Below are 21,121 nucleotides of genomic sequence, written 5' to 3' on the forward strand. Positions count from 1 at the left end.
ATTCTAATAGGTTCATAGGTAGGTACTAGGCTATCGGCCCAAGGGCCTACGTAAGCCTAGCCAGCAAGGTACCATAGCTTATGCCACCCAAGAAAGTTATTTTCCTGTGCCACTGTCCAGATGAGAAACAGAAGTGATCCCCGGGGTGTATTTCCTATTTCCCATCCACTCATCAAGATTTTTTTTGAAGAGTGCTAATGAAGAACTTTGCTTGATATAGATGGGTAGCTTGTTCCAGAGTATAGGAAGTCTCTGGGACAGGAATCTATCCCTCCAGCATGTCCTGTTTATTGTGGTGACAAGGTTTAGGTCCCTAGAGCGTGTAGCTTGGAGGAATTGGGATTTCTTTAGGTGTAGCATGTCCAACAGCTCTAGGTTTGATATAGCTTTATATGTTAGGCTGAGATCACCTCAGAGTAGGCGATATGCTACGGAGTAAAGCTGGAGTTTTTTGAGGCGGTCAGTGTAGGGCATTTGTTTGAGGTCAGTAATCCTCTTTATGAGGTACTTCTGTGGCCTTTCCAGCTGATGCAGATGTCTTGTGAGGTACATTCCAAAAGGGGCTTTGTACTCATAGGTTCATAGGTTCATACTAGGCTATCTGCCCTAGGGCATTTATAAGCCTAGCCAGAGTGTGTGTGGCTTTCACCACCCCTTAGGATGAGAATACTATACCCATTAGTTTGCTGTGCCTCTGTCCAGCAGTGATACAGAGATGATTCCCGGGGTAAACCTACGATCTCCCATCCACTCGTCAAGATTTCTCTTGAAAAGAGTCAGTGAGGGGCTCTGCCTCACATGGACTGGGATTCTGTTCCATAGTGTAGGGGAGTCTCTGGGTGATGAATCTGTCCTTCCAGCACATCCTATTTATATCCGTGTTGAGGTTTAAGTCTCTTGCTCTCGTGGCTCTGGTGGATTTGGATTTTTTGAGGTGGAGCATGTCCATTAATTCCGGGTTGGACATGGCCTTGTATGTCAGGCACAGATCACCTCTGAGCAGACGGTATGCAACTGAATAGAGCTGGAGTTTCTTCAGTCGGGCATTGTATGACATATGTTTGAGCCCCTTTATCCTTTTGGTGAGGAACTTTTGGGGTCTTTCCAACTGCTGCAGGTGTCGGGTAAGGTACATTCCGAATGGGGCGTTGTACTCAATCATTGGTCTGATAAGTGAAGAGTACAAGGGTACAATGACCTCTCCTGATCTGGATGTGAATTCCTTCATGATCAGGTGGGCAATGTAGAAGGTCTTCCTAACCACTTTGGCAATGTGAGTGTCAAAGAGAGGTTACTGTCAACTTGGGTCCCCAGGTCCCTGATAACTTCTTCCGTGTTTAATGGATTACCACCTATGTGGTAATTAGGGGTTACCTTGTTTTTCCCAAAGGGTATGACTATACATTTTTGGCATTTAGCTTAAGGCCATGGCTCTGGCACCAGTTATCCATTTCTATGAGACCTCTCTGGAGGATGTCTGTGCCTGATGGAGTGTCAATTATGGTGCCCAGTTTGCAGTCATCTGCAAATTTTGTCAGCCACAATCCCCTATGTTTGCCTGCACTTCAGAAAAATAAATGCCGAACAAGAGGGGCCCAGGACTGAGCCCTGTGGGACACCGCCGTGACCGGCTTAGAGTCTGACATGGCACCAGCAACTCTAACCCTGTGTGTTCTGTCCTTGAGCCAGTTTGCAACCCATCTTGTGACATATGGGTTTACATCTAAGCTGGTGAGCTTTTCTATGATGCCCGAGTGGGGTATTGTGTCAACGCTTTTGCTAGGTCAAGGTAGGCTGTGTGAACTGCCTTACCCTCATCAATGGCCTTAGTGACTGTTTCAAAAGTTGACCAAGTTCAAGAGGCAGGATCTGCCCTTGACAAAGCCAAATTGGGTAGGATCCAGTGTCTGTAGGTCCCCAATGTCTTTATTTATGAGTTCCATTATGATCCTCTCCATAGCTTTGCAGACAAGGCTCGTCAAGCTTATGGGCGGTAATTTCCAGGGTCTGTAGAAGCACCGCCTTTGTGGAGTGGGACCACAGTTGCCGTACGCCATTCTTTGGGTACGTATCCTGTAGTAAGGCTAAGATTAAACAGCAGCCTTATGTGTGGGTTTAGTTCCTCATTGAGTTCATGTAGCACACAGCCGGGGACACCGTCCGGTCCCATTGATGCTGTGTTTTTTGCTTTAGAGAGAGCAGCTCTCACCTGGGCATCTGAGATGTTTGGGAGGCTAGACTCTGGTGGGATAGATATTTCTCCTTTTGGGGGGGGGGGAGAAATTTGCACTGAACCTGTCTGCCAGTATGTTGGCAATGTCTGTGGGTTCAGTGATTTTTTTATCATTTTGGACTAATTCTGAGCATATCTGGGAGTTTCCACCCAGGTTCTATAATGGGTCCAATGAGTGACGAGTAGAGGGGAACAATGACCTATTTTTTCCTGGTTGAGAACCCTTTTATGATGAGGTGTGCCATGTAGAATGACTTCCTGACTACTGTGGCAATGTGACTATCCATGGAGAGACTACTGTCCACCTGGGTCCCAAGGTCTCTTATCACGCATTTGGTGTTAAGTAGATTACTGCCTATGTGGTAGTTCATGGGTACAGAGTTTTTACCAAAGGGGATGACACTGCACTTTTTGCATTGAGCTTGAGGCCATGGCTCTGACACCAGGCATCTGTCTCAGTGAGGCCCTTCTGTAGGATTTATTCCACAATACTAATGCAGTTAAGCACTTTCAACTGGAACCCAGTCTTCTTCAGAACAGTTAAAAAGCCCCATAATATCCTTTATATACATAAAGGTACAGTACATATTTTGCATTGTTAATACATCAACTCTGTTTTCCCAATTGCAGAAAATGAGAGACATTGTTTCAAACACTTATTAATTCAATAATCAACAATTATAAAAATAATTATATAAAAATATAATAGTATAAAAATATATGTAGGATGTCCACATATTTTGGGGACTTGACTATGGCTCCTAGTTTGCAGTCATCTGTTATGCAAGTCTGCATATGAGGAAGACGCAGTGTTACCCAAGAAGCCTGTGGAACCAGTATGACCAGTGTTTAGAGACAACAACCCAGGCTTTTCTTTCATTCTCCTTTAGCCAGCAGTATCAGTGGTGCAACACACTCACCTTTGCTGCAGAAGGCTGTGGTTTATATTGCCACGCAGGGTAGCTGGGTTGCTGACACAGTAGTGCAGCACTGGGGGGGGGGTGCTGCACTCCTAAGTGTATCATCCTTCAAATGAGATGTTAAACCAAGGTCTTGTCTGCTTGAATTGGTGGTAACTCAGGTGAATGTAAAAGATCCCCTGTCAAAAAGAATAAGGGATGTTACCCAATGCCCTGACCAAATTTCCCCTTGTAATATAAATATCAGTGGCCAGTAGCCTAGTGGGACTAACCCAGTCAACAAAGGATAAATAAGTAAAAATAAATTGCCTGCCTTATATTACACCTAGGAGACTATTTGCTCCATCTCAAAACACAAGGCACGTGATACAAGATTGCCAAGGACAAACATATATACCTAAAAGAGATGATGGCAGTCATTTATGACATGCAAGCCCTCAAAATAGTATTCAAACCAGGGACCTTTCCTGACTGACAATGCAACCATGATGGGACTCAGCAGTAAATGGGGAAACACCCACTCCTGCCCTCTCTGAGGAGTTGCACAGCTTTGGAACCTCCCCACCAGTCTGGACATACACATACAAGTTGTCTGCATTTACACAACTTTAGGACCTGCCCATAATCCTGAACATACAAGTAGTCTGCATCTCCAGGAACAAGCCTTGCATGAGTGATGAGAGTGTGGGAAAGTTTCCTAAAAATCACAGAGAGTTGGTACACTCCAGGCATTGATCTATCTGTATATCTATAAACAGTCACCAGATAAAGATATTCTGTCCTCAAAACCCTGTCCAGCAGCCAACCATTGTATTTCTCTCAACTACTGTACATGTCCTTGGTTGATTCATTGACTTTTCCATAGACCTTTCACAAACAAAGCCTATGGTCATTCCTTCAGTCCTAGAAATGCTCTCGATGATGCATTTTTTCAGTGCTTTGCAGCCTGACTCCCATGCTTCTGCTCCAGGGATGCAGATCCATCAGTCATATCCATAGATTCCAGCAAGGGATCTGATGTGGCTGCATCTAGAAGTCCCATTCCCAGTGACAGGGAGAGCAGAATACTCAATTGTCTTTGACAAAAAAAACTGCACCTCAGCAACCTTGGCTGTTAAACCCCTTAAGTGCTAGTTCTCACATGTTAAAAAATCAAGGAAGTCCTCCTTAAACAATTGAGACAGAAGACAGATGGGGGTATTAAACAAGGGCCTGACAGGAGAGATGCTTAAACTATGCAGCCTCTGTGCCCAAGTTGTCAGGCACTCCATAAACTTTGGTTACTGTGGAGTAGCAGCCTGCATCATAACTAATATGGGGTCAATAATTAAAATATACATGCCTGACTGAGGACTGATTCTCTGCCAAACCATGTGAAAGTGGAACACATTAGTAATTTACTAAATAAACAGCTTATTTTTGGATTTCTGGCAAAGAAAGTTTTTAGGAAATTGGAGGAAAGGGAGACAAGAATACAATCAGTTAAGAATATTTTTCATTCTCCCACTCCAAAATATTTCAGGAGTTATTCATGTAAAGGTTAGCCTAATTTTTAAAAGCTAAACCACAAAAGGAAAGAAAAGCTGATTCAAAAAAAAAAGTGGCAAGCTGACCGGAGAGGAAAGCCTTGAGGGCACAAGGCTATGACATTCAGATGGATCAGCTTTGATTCAGTAAAGCTCACCCCCACTTCCCAAAACCCTACCCCAACCAACTTCTCTCCTTGAACCCCCTCCCATTATAACTAACCTCTATTTGTGAGGCAGTGGGGGCTGTTACACAAGATAGGTGGATCCTGCAGATAGTAAAGCAGGATTAGAGGTTACATGTTCAGAAAAAAAAAAATTCCAGGCTTTGTACATGTTCCCAAGGATGAGCAGCACTTAGTGATGCCACAGATTAAACAAAAATACTATCCCAGAGAGCCAAAGAGAAGGTTCCAGAAAAATAAAAGGAAGCTGGATTGTACTTAGGGTTGCCAGACGTCCCTATTTGGGTGGCACTGTCCCGAGATCAGCAGCCTGATCCCGAGTCCCACACTGCCGGTTTAAATCCCGGGCAGCCTCTGCTTTTTTTTTTTTGTTTTTTTTGATTGGCCCCGTATACCAGCATACGGGCCAATCAAAAATCACTAAACACGGAGCTTCTTGTGTTTAATGCGGAAGTTCCGCATTAAACACAAGAAGCTCGTGTTGATTTTGATTGGCCCCGTATACCGGTATACGTGCCAATCAAAACATCGCAAAACAGAGCTACTTCTGCTTAATGCGGAACTGCGATGTTCCGCATTAAACAGAAGTAGCTCCGTGTTTAGTGATTTTTGATTGGCCCGTATACCGGTATATGGGCCAATCAAAACATCGCAAAACAGAGCTACTTTTGTTTAATGCAGAACTATGATGCTCCGCATTAAACAGAAGTAGCTCCGTGTTTTGCGATTTTTGATTGGCCCGTATACCAGTATATGGGCCAATCAAAAAATCGCAAAACAGAGCTACTTCTGTGTAATGCGGAACTGCGATGTTTTGCAGTTTATTTATAAAAATAAACACAGAGGTACTTCTGTTTAATGCGGAACTGTGAAAAGTGAAAGACCTTTTTTTTTAGTCTTCACTTACAGTGAAAGGCCGTTTTTTTTAAGTCTTGACTTTGTCCCTACCTGGCCATTCGGAAATCTGGCAACCCTGATTGTACTGCAAACTGTATCTAGTTCCACTAAGAGAGAAACTTAGAAGGCTATTTTGGACCTTTTTGGACTGAACAATTTTCTAAGAGCTCCAAAGTTCAAAATGCTGCCATGCAAAGCCTTCTACTCTTTCTCCATCCATGGGGCTTTGTAGTAAGCCTAGATAGGACATGGACCACAAGTGGCTTACACCATAAGTAGTCCTTTAAATCAGGTAATTCAGCAAGTATTGCACCAGGATACAATGAGAACAGGCCTGGGCTACAGGTGCTTTCTTTGTAACCTGGGCAGGTATATTTATGTATCCTTTTCCCTCCTGTACAATTGATCCCCAAGGTATTATAAATGATAAGCATTTTGTTTGGCCCAGGCAGCATTAGTTTTCTCTTCCACTGTATCTGATAAGAGAAGAACCAGTTCTGTTGCTTCAACATATACACCTCTTGACTCAGAACAGAAGGTCTATGATTCTTCCCATTTTACAGCCATGAAGGCTGACAGTGCAGATGATCTAGCACTTGCCTTTCAGAGGAATGTTGTCTTAAGACATGCTGGAGATGTTGAGGAAGACTAAAGTGAAAAAAAAGTTCCCCCATTGGTACCATAAGAGAGAACAGAACTTAAGCTCAGCAAAAAAGTTTTGAAATCTTACCTACTTGTCAGGCCTACAGAAAACAGACCTTCCTAAGTCTCTTTATTGGTACATACCTCAACCATTTCTGCAGGTCTGCTTCTGAACCAGTTATTTATTCCCAGTTGCCACTGAAACCATTTTTAAGGGTGTCCTGCATTTGAGACTACCCAAAAAACATTTCTGTACTATGTGACCTGAATTTTGTACTGGAAAAGCTCTCACCCCTCTATATGAACCACTTCCATAAATGTTTTGTCCTGGAAGACTACCATACCATGTTGGTAACCTTGACCTTGGCTAGCTGCATTATGGAATTCAGACCCACATGTGCAGACAGCACTTCTTAATATTCCATAAGGACAGAGAAACTCTCAGAGCTAAACCAGCTTTCCTGGTTAAGCTAGTTACAAAGCTGTCTTTGAAACAGACTGTACATCTCCCTGTTTTTTCCATCTACTCAAACAGAGCATTGGTAGATAGTTGTGATGGGTAGAACAAAGCACTGCAGTAGATCTCTCCAGCGTCTTGTTTTCTTTAATATTAGCTTGAAGGAAAACTTGTCAACAAGTAATCCATTTTAAATGGAGTGGGCATTGCATTACTTTTTGCGATATTCATCATGGCAAGTCTGTCCTAGGTAAGTGACAGCCTGAGAGCCCATTCTGTCAGAGGAATTACTACTCATACCGTCTTGGAAGAAGATACTTGATCTTTAGTTTATAACTTTGCCAAGAATTACAACCTAGCTATTGTTTCTAGGACCAGGGTAGATTTTGCCATGAAAATTCTGCAGGACTCTGTGCCCCATACTCCTTCAACAGGCCATCCACACTGTCTGGGAGTCTTTGCAAGAGTCAGTACTGTAACAGTTAATTAGAAAGGATATAGTACAATTGTGTTAGGAACTTACCATAATGGTAGATATTTGAGTGTATTCACTTGAACTATCAATACTGTCCCTCCATCCTTTCTGTCACTAGGGCACCTGTGATTTGGGTTAGGTAACTAATCTAGCCTTTTCTCACCTTCCCTCTCTGCCATTTGAATAGATAGGCTCACTGGTGCCTAGAGAGGCAGTTTTTGTGGTCCTGAGGTTGGGGTACTCCTATTTGGGGACAAGTACCAGCATGAGTCAAGCTATGGCACAAGCATGCCCAGCTACACCTACTGGGGCTAGAGAGATCCAAAGATGGTGCTGGCTGACATCTTTTATACCACCGATGTCTTGATATTCATGTGACAGGAAATTTAATAGGCCTGAAAGGGAAAGGGTGAAGAGCACTGGAAATCAAGCTAGTTGTCTGCCTCTGCGGGGTGGGGGGTGGGTGAAGGGCAAGAGAAATTACTTCAGCAGGAAATATACTCCATCTAAAATTAAAGTAAGTTCCTAATGCAACTGAAGTTTCCTCAGTAAGAACCAGTAGAACCATTCCAGTGTGCTTTTATGCCTAAACCAAAAACAGTAAAGTTGTCAAGAGTTTTGAATTCAAATGGTTCAGCAACATCTTGACAATTTTCTTGAGTGATCTGTTAAGTGGTTTAGTTGATGCTACTAAACAGGTCTATATTAAATCACCGAAAGCTTAAAAAAGTGAACAGTGATTGATCGACCCTATGTAAGTGAAAGCTTACAATGTCGAAGTGTCAGAACAGCGATTTTTTTCCAAGGGAAAAAAAAATCACTGTTCCAACAAAAAAAATAAAAATCAATTTCAAACATTACATTAAGTGGGGGGCTTTTCCCCCCACACCACCCTACTTAAATATACCAACTCCGAGACCGCACTACAGTGTAGAAAATGGCAAAGTACCGAAGCGGCCAAGCAATTTCTTTCCCAGGGAAAGAATTTGCTTAACAGCCGCTTCGTCATTTTGCATTTTCAGCCTTTTAAGTTCGACCAAGACGCATTCGAAAGAATGCGTCTTCGGTCTTCTGATATAGACCCTATTAAACTATGCAATATTCTGTGAATTTGTCATCCATTACATTTAGCAACACTGAATATCATTTTGTCTGGAATGCCATTGTCCATGTAATGTGGCTCATCTGCATCAGTGTATGTCACTCAGACTTCCCTAGTAGCATCAAAACAATTCACACATCCAGCCTGCTAAGCCATTCCTGTTATGCCTTCTACAGTATTGTACTTGCCCATATGCCATTAAAAATATTTAAAATGCTTTGCACTAACACATGCACTTACAAGATCTTTTGTGATTCAGACTGCCAGTTTTCCCTTTTTGCTCCATACTTCTTCATACTTCATGCTTAGAGGATTGCAATTGTAGTCAAGGATTTCAACAGGAACCAGAAATCACTGGTAAAATGACTTAAAATTTGTTTAAGGATATGCTCTTTCACGGAGGAGGTGATGCAACTCCAAAATACACCATCAAAGGCACTGGTGCAGAGAAAGTCAGGAAAGAGATTCTGCTATGTCTGGGTGAAATAGAAGAAAGGATGATGCAGACATGGGGAAGGAACAGCTGCAATAATCAGGAAGAATGGATGGACAGTTCATAGACCTTCCAATGACAACCTCATATGTATACATGCATGAAGGAAGCAGGGGACAGGTGAGATATCCCTTATAAGGTGAATAGATGGAATCTTATACAAGAAGATATCTTTCTGCTTAGTTTTTGCAAGAGAACAGAGGATGCATGCACCAAAATAGGAAGAGTACAATGTAATGAGGCTTGACTGATAGGAGTATTTTTCTGCATCATATGATAGAAGAATCAATGAGCAATAGGAGGAACAGCACAATGGAGTGTAATGGTATTCTGCTAGGACAGTTAAGGGACATGGCACTTTTTTCCATGTCTAACTCGCAAGTTGTTATGTGATATTCCTAGTATCATGCTGGATGTCTGAAGATTTTGTTACCTTGATGCACATACTAGTAAGTGTAGCATCTCTAGGGGAGGCCGATAAAAATGCTTATGGAATGGTTAATATCTTGCATGGCTGAAAATGGTTTGTGAAGTCAGGGTTTCTCTGATGAGGTCTTTTCAACATACACACTGTGAGAAAAGTTAAGGAAAAAGAAAAATCAGCATGTTAATTCTGTTTCATCCTGAGCCAGCATTTTGAGTGAGTCACAGCAGAGGTTGACAAAACTGCTGAATGATGTTATCTTTTCACTTTGGTAATGGTATACATTTCAGCCCCCATTATAAGCACAAATGCAAAGCTAAACAGTTTGAGTGAAGGGTGATGTTATGAAAGCAGTGCTGTTTTTGGAAGCACAGGAAAGGAATATTTTCTTTTTGTAATAAATAATGTCACAAGGAGCAGAGATAGGTCCTGTATAGTTTAACATCTTTTTGACATGCATCTCCATATAGTTGAAACTCAGAGTCACCTTGTTACTGGTAATACCAAAGTGACTGAAGCCGTAGACTATGTTTGTAAAAAAAACTAAAAAATATAGTAAATGTCCCAAGAAGTTGCCACATAGTTTCAAGGTAATTCACTTGATGCATAGCAACCTGAGGAATGACTGTTACTGTTGGGGAATTATTTTTGGCATGATGTATGTCATAAGAAAAGGACGAGGTTGTGCTTGTGACAGCTGCACTGAATCATACTAGTCCATCTGTAGGTTTTCTAGTAAGGATAACAGAGTATTGAACTTGATTTTATAAGGAATGAACTTTAGGGATGGAGAAGACAATTGTACAGGACAATTCTGGAGAACTTAATATAGCACTGACCCTGGCTCTGAGGCAAAGTGGGATGGAGCCTCTACTGCAAACCGATTTGTCTAGAGTTTTAACTAGTGGCCCTGGTGGAATCAGGCAGGTAGGGACAGGACTGAAGAAGCATGAAGAGGGCAGCAAGTGCTTGGGGAGTACACAGGGAAAGGCAGTTTATCCACTGGAGACCAGGGAAGTGTGGCTTCCCCAGTGAAGACCAGGGAAAACATGTCTCATGCTTGAGGAGAGAGGGTTGGGCTGCTTGCTGGTAATGTCCCTTGTGGAAGTAAGGGACATCCAGTGCAGACAGCCCACTGCATGTCCTCCTTCACCTCTATAATCTGGGCATCCATGGGAGAATATATGGGCTAAGGTTAAAAAAAATCACTTAAACTGCTGCTAATGGCTGACTAAATGATGACCCTAACCTGCTGACCTTCATCCCAGTGATGGAGAAAAAGTGGGCTGATTGGCCAGGAGGGTATTTGTCATTGACAGGCAGTAGGGACAAAGATCACAAAAGTATAACATGCACTTGGAATAATGGTTACGCATGAGGGGAACAATAATGAGAGCAAGATGTAAAAGTCAGGGTGTACGCCGTGGAATTACATACCTGAAGTATGCTAGAAAGGTGGGAAATGTTATATAGGTACATCAGGAAGTGAAAGGCACAGAATGGCGACTCATACTGAAATGTAAGTTTGGAAAGATGATGTGGTCATGACTGGATGACTGAGGGGGAATAGTTCTCAATGAACTGTGGGGACGTCTTCACCAAGATGGTTAGCCACACAGAAAAAGCCAGTGCTGTTCTGCAGGATGCTGGAAATAATAAACAGTAGAGGTATAAAGTGCTGGCTTTTTTGTGTGGTTGATGATGCATTAGCTATGCAGTCTTACCACTTATTGAACCAGGTGTATATTGATTTCACCAAGATGGTGACAGATTCATGGAAGTCTCTACTAGATGGGATGTTAAAGCGTAACATGACAGTTAAAAGGACCAATAGACATGCATCAGGTCAAAGGTATGGAGAAAAAATGGGGGAGGCAGCCATGCATAAACAAGCTATGATCCTTTGAACTGTATAGGTTTTGACATAATTTAAACTACAGATTCCTATGCTCATGTGGTACAGATGGCTGCATCAGCTTACTTGCATTATTTAAAAAGACATTGTCGACAGTGTACACCTAGGTAAAACTTGTCCTCAATTTCCCCTACAGCAAAACTAAAATCAATAATCATCAATCAAGACTGATACCAAAAATATAAAATTATGTAATGACAGGGATACCTTATTCTTATCCTTTATCATTTAGTCTGACACCCTCCTAGCTACCTTAGCACTCCCTTATTTTGGGGTCTTGTATTACTTGATGCTTACATCTTTAGTCCCTTTTTTTTCTAAGTAAGTCAATTTGGAGTCATTGCTCAGACAGATAGCTGTTGTGTATGTATGTATATGTATATATATATATATATATATATATATATATATATATATATATATATATATATGATGTCAGTCTGTCCTGGTGCAAGCCACCCATTAAAAATGGGCTTCATCAGTCTCGTAGTACTTGTAGATTGGAATGCACCAATGGAGACAAGGAACAACAGGTAGTACATGATGGTCATTTCCACAACTGATGCATTCATAGACAGGACACAAGCTATACATAAGTAAGCATCAAGATGTCAAAAGGTTTGGACAAAAAGTAAGTCAGCCACCAGGATGTAGAACCTTAACATAAATGCCCTGGCCAAAAGAAAAGTGAGACAGAATACAGCTAACATAACATATACAAAGTACCCCATTGATATGAGTAATGTACAAGGGAGAGATTCCTTACAAGAGCAGCAACAGCAAACAGCTGAGTCTGCTACAAAATTTTTATGCGTGAGGGGGTTGAGAGTGACTAGGAAGTACTTATTAACTAACAGTAATGGACTGAATAGTCCGGCAGTAGTAACATTAAGGAAGAAGTATGCAGATCTTTCCAGTGTCACTTTATAAATATGCTGAATGTAAAGATAATGTGATAAAATTGAGGGTTGCCTGTAACCAGCTTATAAAATGTAGTGGTAAGTGGGAAAATATGATAAAATGAGGCTCCTATGTTTTGTTTTGACACTTTTATATGCTTTTTTGTGCCAAGATGAAAATAAATTACCTGACAGACTATAGCCCTTGTTTATAACCTGAATTTTTCTTCTGAAATAGAGCCCCGTCCTGCCAGAGCTGAGTCAGAAGACCTGGGTGAAGAAGAAGAAGAAAAAGAAAAAGAGGAGGAAGCCACAGATGAAACAGAACGAAAAAAACGAAAATTTAAGTTTTCAAAGTCTTTAATCTTTCCAAAGCTAGACAGTTCTCAAAAGGTAATTCAAACTGTGGATGCTGTAGCCTGTTCCTTTATTTACATGTTGTTTGCAGCACAACTTTACTCCAACAGAACTTAAAAACACCTAGTAAAGTGTTCTTTTCCTGAAGTAAGCACACAGTTGATGAAATCGGAGATTGTCTTCACATAGTAGTTTGTAGGTTGCTGTTCTAGTTGTGATTTATTAGTAGTGTTGTTGCTATTCTAGTGTGTTGTGGTCTGTTAACACCTGTCAACATTGTCAGGTCTTGCAAGAAATACTGAAATTATTAAAGTTTATGTAGCTACCTGAAAGGTCTTATGTACAAACCTTTTTTTTTTTTTTGCTGCAGACTAACAGACTGCAGAATTCAACCTATAAACTGTTTTAATTTCAACTGGCTTTCACACAGTGCAGATCTACAAAACTAAGCAGGTACTAGAACAGATCTTACTCAATGAAACTATAATCTTTCCTGCTTTAAGTACAGGTAGAATCTCACCAAGTATTATGTTGAAGCTTGCTGTTATAATATTGTCAAGGTCAGGTGAAGTTTGGTTTTAGAACCTTGTCCTGTGTAAGTTTGACACAGAACTCACTGCAGTGCTGACCTTATTACCCATTCCTGTGAAGGTATAACAGTCACATACTGATGTGTTCCTAAAGTTACTATTTGCTGAACATATCACTCATCCTTTATAACTTAGCCTCCCACAACAATTCACATATCCTTATTAAGTGAGATGTAGAAACTGTAAAGGGAGTGCTGCATAGCAGAGAGACTGCCTCCTACAGCCAAGCTTTTTAATGATCTCGTATCTTTTTTTTCTTACATTTTAAAACATCCCAGAAAAAATATTTTTCTACATTACGGCCCCCTCCCTATTCACTAATCTTCAGCTAGGCTTACAGGCCAAGTTGGAAGCCTGTTACAATAAAATCTCCAAATTTGCCACCAACTCCAGAAACTCATTGCATCACTCTCTCTCTCCATTCCCTGAAATGGCTTGAACTTCCTAACTACCTCATATTCTTTAGAATTACTACTGGTCACAAGCTCATATTCAGACCTTCTAGTTGTCCTTCTCTGTCCACCTCTTTAACCCCATACATTCCTAACCGCTTTCTAAGATCAGAAAGCCACAATCTTCTAAACATATGTAAGCCTCGTCGACCCCCTGGCCACCTACTATTATCCTGCTCCCTAGCTAAATTCTGGGATTCTCTCCCTACCACCCTTTGAAATACTCAAAGCCACTCAAACTTCAAAACTCTTCTCCAGTCTCACCTCCTTTCAAAGTGGGAATGCTCCTGTACCCCCACTACATTTCCTCTTTAACACCATCTCCCATGCACTATATACCTCAACTTTCTATCACTGTGCTCTCTTACCCTTTGCCTCTACTTCCTCTCCTACCCTATACCTCATAAACTTCCCCCAACCCACTCCCTTTCTCCCCTGTAAACCACCTTTTACCTCTCCCACCTTCTCTCTGTCCTCTCCTCATATTTCTAACTTCCAAAAAAACTTTTTTTTTTATCTGTACATAAATGTTTTTACTTACATGTTTTTTTCATCTGAAATGCCTGCACTTTTAATATTTTTAGACTACATGAATCTCACTTTTGTAAATCATTACCTAGGATTTGAAATGTTATGTCTTTTTTTAACAAATTGTATATTATCTCTGTATTTTCATTGTTCTACTACTTTATTTACTTTTGTATAACTATTGCAAAGTTGTCTATATCCTGTGGAGCTTTTCTCCCCAGGCCTCCACTGAAAACAGGCTCTTCCAGGCCCAGTGGACTATCCCGGTCATCAAACTGTAATAAATAAATAATAAAGGAAGCAGCTTATACACTTATCAAGAGTAAAAATGACCAAGATATTATTACTCTGCATTGGGAATTAAACATGTTTCTGGAATGCTGCATCAATGGTACAAATATCAGAATAATGAACGTGCTCATTTTTAATCTGTATTTTCTGAGGTGCACTTTTTGTCCTTTCTGTAATATCCTTTTTTTTCATTGGCTGTAATGAGTTAAGTACTGCTTACCAGTCACACTCATGAAATGTGTGAAAAACAGATATCATAAGTGGTAAGATACATGTTTTCCCTTAAAGTGTCACTTACTGTAGTGCAATTCTAAATGATAGTTTAAGCAAGCAAAATTATGTACTCCTCTTGGATACAGAACTCAGGCTTCCAACATACTGTGCTGTATCAATATGGGCAAGCAGTTCCAGTTTTAGCCTAAATCTACTCAAATGCATCTTTTTTGGGTACTGCATAACCAGCAGTTGGAACATTCAGATGCACACAAATAGCATGAAAAGTAGTTATTATGCACATTTTGACAAAGGCTCTCTTTTGTAATTCTAAGACTCATAACTCTGAGACCTAAAATTATAAAAAAAAAAACAGCCCAAAAATACAGGAGAACAGTGAGTTTTAAACGTTGCAGTTCTCTTTTAAAAGGATAAACTCCCCCTGGCATGTTAAGCAATGTGATTCCCTATATTCATTCAAATGTAGCTTGGGCAATTGGATGGGTGTTCTTAAATTTACACCAGGGCACATAGGTATCACTCTCCTTCCAAAAGGTGGTAGAGCCTGAGAGTGGGTTTTAGTAAGGCATAAATGGCTTCTGATCTAACTTCCCTTGCATACCCTATGATCCTATATATACCAACTCTGGTAACACCATATCTCAGAGAAAAGTGAATATTCTGAGAAACACTCTTGGGCTTATTATATGAAAGTCTGCATTTTTGGTCTTTCATTCTCACCATTGTGATACTCGCACTAATGAGTTTAAGAATATCAAATGATTACTTTTGCGAAATGCTTTACATGCACAGTATTTTCTGCTGCAAAATGACAAAATTACAATTTTTGGGTGAAGAAAAATGTATGTGCCCTCTTGGGAAATGAACCCAGGCCTACTGGTGCGCTAAACATCTAAAACATGTGCTTACTTGATTTGGAATCTAAATAGTTATGGGCACTGCTTCATCATTATACATGCTTTTTTTTTTGAGGGTGCCATATACTTACAGCTACAAAATGTTTATACTTAGGAAACTATATAGAAAGCATTTATGATAGAAGTTTTAGACACAGTACCAGGTGATGTGAGGTAATGCCACATTTCAGTACTAGATGAGAAATAGGCTTGATGATTTGAATATCGGACACTATTCCTAAGTGCGTCATTTTAATTCCTACTTGAGTACATCTTAATTTATGCTTCTAGGCCAGTGTAAGACATAATTTTATTATAATAGCAATATCCTGGTTTTTATGATCACTTGCTTTCACATGTTTACTGATTCTCATTTGTTTTATTATTTAGGGGAAAACACGGGCACGCAATAAATCTGAGGTAGAGGAGAAGAAAGAGAAGGAGGCAGTTGCAGCATCTGAGACTGCGCCATTTCAGAGGTCAAAGTCATTCAAACTGCCATCGTTAACTCGATCAAGCAAAGGAGACAAAGAAAAAGGAGAAAAGTAAGTCTTGGCGGGTAGAAGCTGCAGACCGTGATGCAGGAAGAACAATCATTAGGGAGAACCTGAGCTTAAGGATTGGGATACTGGGACAAAACCTGAACATTGGATGTATAGCACACATTAACAATGTCATTTCTGGTTACACTTGATTGATCAGTGTTATTCCAGGTCTTTTTGTTTATCAACAACAAAAGACGAGCAAATTCTTTTACAGATGAAGTGAAAGTACTTATGCTAAAATGTGCTGACTTGAATTATTGATTATTAAGCAGTTGGATGTCTACATTCAGCATCTGAGATTGAGATTTTCAGAGGTGTCACCAGACAGTAGAGTTTGGACCAAAGTCAGAATGGTAGAAGATAAGCCAGGCCAGGATAGGTAAAGTGCCCATGGATTTAGCACACAACAGATAGCATACTGGCATTTGGTAATGGAAGACCAGAAAGCTGGGCTTCTATTCCCGCTCCAGTTGATTGGATTGCTAATAAGTGCATCATCCTTCGGAAGAGATGTGAAACCAAGGTGCCAATTACTTGACTTGATGGTAGTTCAGGTGGCTGTTAAAGATTCCATGGCACCTATCAAAAAGAGTATTTTTGTATTTATATAAGCCACACATGCTTTTTACATAACTTTATGCTATTTTACAAAACATTCAGTATTCTCACATGACATTTACAAATTTTTGAATATATACAATATACATGTACAGTGACATAACTCCTTTTTAATCTATGGAAATACAAACGTAATTTAGTTAATAATTACCCCCAAACCTTATTTTCCACTCCCAAAATCTTACCCTTTCCAGAATGTCTACAAGAGTCCATCTTTTGTTAAACAAAACTTCATTTAATTTTTTATTCTAGATTTCCCATATTACCCCAGACATTCTTTTATTAATTTTCCATTCATAAAACATGTTTTTTCCTATAATACCCCATACAAAATCATATTCATTAATGTTGTCATCATCTGCTTTTTTATGCTTGTAAGAATATTTTCTTTACACACCCAATTCCAGACTTTCTTTTTTCCTTTCACATCCTAAAAAAATGTTGTGCTGTTTCTATTTGATGACAGTAAACACAGCCTATCACTCATTCTCTTATGTAACATATTCCACTTTATAAGTAATTTGTTAATCATTAATCTCCATAAAAACTCATGTCTTAAAACCTCCAAATTTTGACCTCTTTTTTTATAGCCTTAACTACTGCATTTCCCAGTCCCCCTCAAAGATTAATATAATAAGAAATGCACATCACCTTATGTTATAATTCTTTCTATTTTATTCTAATTCTTTGGTATTTAGTTTCCATCATAATGTTTATAGTAGTCTTTAATTTGCTCATTCATAAACTGTTTCCCTTTTTCCTACTTTCACTTTATCTGAAAATCCCCCATACCTAACTTCAAAAAGTTTAGTAATCAAGCAATTTTTTTCTGTATTTCTGTATCTCAACATCAATATAAGTGACAAGATGCCATATGCATAACAGAATGTCTTAATCCTAACTCTCCTCTTTTCTTCTTCTTCCAGTTATGGAATATCCCTTTCTGCTGGGTTCACTCTTGATCCCCATATGACACTAAGCACCAACTCCATTTCTTTTTCATTTGGATACATACATGTACTCTTTATAAACTAACGTACGTAAAATAACATAATTAATCAAATACATTTTTAAATGATGTCCTAAATGTTTTCCAAGTTTTTCTCTAACAAGTAAATGAGTGTTTATAGTAGGGATAACTTTGTAGCTGGTTCTCATGTATCTGGTGGAGACAGTCTGATAAGTGGCAATAAAAACATAATGCTTCTTTCTTTCAATGGCTAGGAGGTAATATTTTCTAAAAGCATTCTAGTATTTTTCTAATCTGGCAGAGGAATAAAGATAAGACAAAGACAGCACTTAGTGGAAGTAGAAGCACAGACTGGTACCATGCCTCTTAGCATGCATAACCTTCCTTACAGGTTAATCCATGCCTATGAGTGTGGCTGTCAGTCCAGACAATTGTTCCTGTTAGGAGGGTTAAACTTCAACATTTGATGTTGTAGATAGTTTTGTGTGTTAGTGTTAATTTAATGTGTGTTAGGGATGTTCTGGGAGTATGTTTTTTGTTGTTGTTGTTGGTTTGAGGGTTTTACCTAAAACAAAAAGTTTTGTAAGATGTGACATAGGTTAAAATGGATATAAAAGATAAGAAAGTATTTCAAGACTGTTATTCAGTGGAATATCCAAGACAGAGGAAAAGAGGAGCTCTGACAGTGACAGACGAAGAAAAAAAGACAATAATGATAGATTTGTAGCACTAAGGGGCTACTGGCAATGAGAAGGATTACACTGGCATGTATTTGTAGTCCACCTAAAATAAAACCGCTATAATGGAGCTAAAGAAAATTCTAGAAGTAATCAGCTTTCAGCAGGGAATATCACTTACAATTTGCAGCAGTGAGGATTCATCAGGGGATCCCAGATGGAAAAATAGACAAAAGAGGGTAGATTTTTGAAGAACTTTATGAAAATATTTGGCAAAAGTAGGAGTTCTGAGTGATTTTACATATTAATCCCCAAGGTGCAAAATCTGGGCTAACCCAGACAGAAGTTATGTTTTACAGGAACATGTACATGTAATTAAAAGTTTTGATATGCAGCCAATAACTATTTCAGATCACGTGCCAGTAATAACTAAAGTAATGAAATAAAAATGAAACACTGGTGTTTTCTCACCCATGTGTTAAAAAAGATGAATTTAAGGAATGGGTAGTGGAAATTATTTGGGAGTTATTAGGAAAGATAGAAATTTCTTTTGAAAATATATTTAGGGAGTGGGATATTAAATGGAGTTTAATAATAGGGTGGAAATGAAAGAGATATATGGTTAACAAGTAACAAGAATTATTTAGAGGGACTGACAAAGGTTAAAGTATTGCAGAATAGGGAGAATTTCACAGAAGAAGAAGAGGAGCAATTGCAGAATGTTAAACAGGAAATAAGGGATTACCTCATTAATATGCATGAGTTTAGAAAGATTGCTATTAAGCAACTGTTTTTTTTTTTTACAATAATTCCAGAAAACAAAAACTTTTAGCACAGTGACTCAAACAACAAAAAATAGAAGGGGGTTTTGCCAGGCTTAGAGAGGCTACAACAAGGAAGATAACCAGGGATCCTGTAGAGGTACTAGACATGTTTAAGAAATTTTATGAAAATGTTTAAAGCAGAGAAATATGGAAATCAAGAAAGGGGTCTATATCAGAAGCTCAAACTTTCAAAAGTTCGAGTCTCATATGGTCGACACTGTATGAGCGAACTTTTGAAAGCTCGAAAGTTTCAACTTAGATCGCTGTAGGGAATATTTCCCTTTACTTCACTGTAGTGAGATCTCGGAGTTGGTATATTTAAGTAGTGGGGGGTGCAGGGGGTTTGCCCCCCCTGCTCAGAGCATTCGGGTTATATGTTCGATGTTTTAAAACTTCACTCATATGGTGTTGATCATATGAGCGTCAAAGTTTTAAAATTTCAAGCATATAATCTAGACCCAAGAAAAGGTATGAATAGATGTGTTTATGGAAGAATTAAATATGCCAAGGTTAGAGGTAGATGAGGCTCAATTACTAACAGGATTTCAATTCTAAACCATGATTATAAAGTGTTTATGTCTGTAATGGCTAAAATAATGTCAAAGTTGATGCCAAAATTGATAGATATGGATCAGTGTGGTTTTGTGGAGGGAATGCAAACATTTGATAACATTAATAGAACAATAATGATGCAGATTGAAGCAGAATGTAATAAAATACACTGTTCTTGGTGGGTTTTGGTGCAGAAAAAGCATTTGACAAAGTAAGCTAGGATTTTATGAGCAGGGCAATGGAAGCGTTTGCATTCCCTGATAAAATAATGAGGCTGATTAGGAGGACATGTGGAGGACTGAAGGCAAAAATTAAAGTGGCTGGGTTACTCTCCGATAAGTACTGTTTGAGCAGAGGAACCAGGCGGGGGTGTTCTCTTCCCCCTTTGTTATTTACATTATATTTAGACCCATTGGCAAAGAAAATAAGGGACTCAGACGTTCAAGGATATAGTTGGTATGGTAGTCAAGAAAAGCCGACTTTATTTGCAAATGATGATATTTTATACCTGATAAAACCAATAATGGATATTTCAGTGTTGTGGAACATTTTGAGACAGTTTCGAGTCTTTTTGGGGTGCAAAGTTAATGAAGACAAAACAAAGGCAATGGCTGTAAACTAAGTACCCACACACAAATTGGTTTGGCAATACCCATATTTATAGGGGCATAATAAAATTAACTACTTAGGAATATGGATTAAAAGGGGTCCTATTATGACAGCTAAGGATATGTGGGAGGAGACTTAAAAGATAACATAAAAATGAGAAATTGGAAGTTCTATTTTATGGATACAGATAGCAAGATAAAAGCAGTCAAAATGATTTTAGTCCCCTTAGTTTTATATACAGATCAGGCATATTTTTATCAACAAGAGAAGTTGTAGATAGCAATTAATAAAGAATTGAAGGATTATATCTGGGAATGTAATATGGCAAGAGTCAAGTGGGATAAGATGATCCTTCCAATGGAACAAAGTAATTTGGGATTACCTGATTTGAAGGGAAGCTGAATAAACAAGAGGCTGGGAGTTTGGATGCAGATCCTTAAGAAGAATAGCAATAACCAAGTAAAATATCATATTCATAAAGTAGCAGAAACTATTCTAAGAACTAAGCCAACATGGGAATAGAGAAGGGAGATTCTGCCAATAGGGATGACTGGAATTAGGGATACGGGTAATAGGCAAAAGGGGCTCGAATTTACTGGAGAAAACTGACAAAGGAACCAAGGTACTGATAGCAAATAATTAGAAAGGAAAATGTAATGGGAATGGGAAGAGGCCAAATATTTATTTTGATTGCAGGCTAGAGATTGCTTTCACTGTCCAGGCTAGATATCTAAGTATAGGCAAAGACAAAGAAATAGGAGGGTCCTAAATGAAAGACCAGCATTGGCAGAGTTTTTAGTAGAATCTAGA

The 21,121-nt window shown here is 39.3% G+C and overlaps 1 protein-coding gene across 1 annotated transcript in view; it reads left to right on the top strand.

The window, feature by feature from the left end:
- Positions 1-21,121, top strand: part of LOC122811979 — a 1,339,201-nt gene that overhangs the window by 1,257,631 nt on the left and 60,449 nt on the right. Inside the window, exons 9-10 of the mRNA XM_044084179.1 lie at positions 12,407-12,561; positions 15,907-16,061. Of these exons, the coding sequence (XP_043940114.1) occupies positions 12,407-12,561; positions 15,907-16,061 (310 nt within the window). The remainder of the gene's footprint in view (positions 1-12,406; positions 12,562-15,906; positions 16,062-21,121) is intronic.

The sequence above is a fragment of the Protopterus annectens genome, chromosome 9.part0 (assembly GCF_019279795.1).
Source record: "Protopterus annectens isolate FY-2018-M chromosome 9.part0, PAN1.0, whole genome shotgun sequence".
Lineage (NCBI taxonomy): Eukaryota > Metazoa > Chordata > Ceratodontiformes > Protopteridae > Protopterus > Protopterus annectens.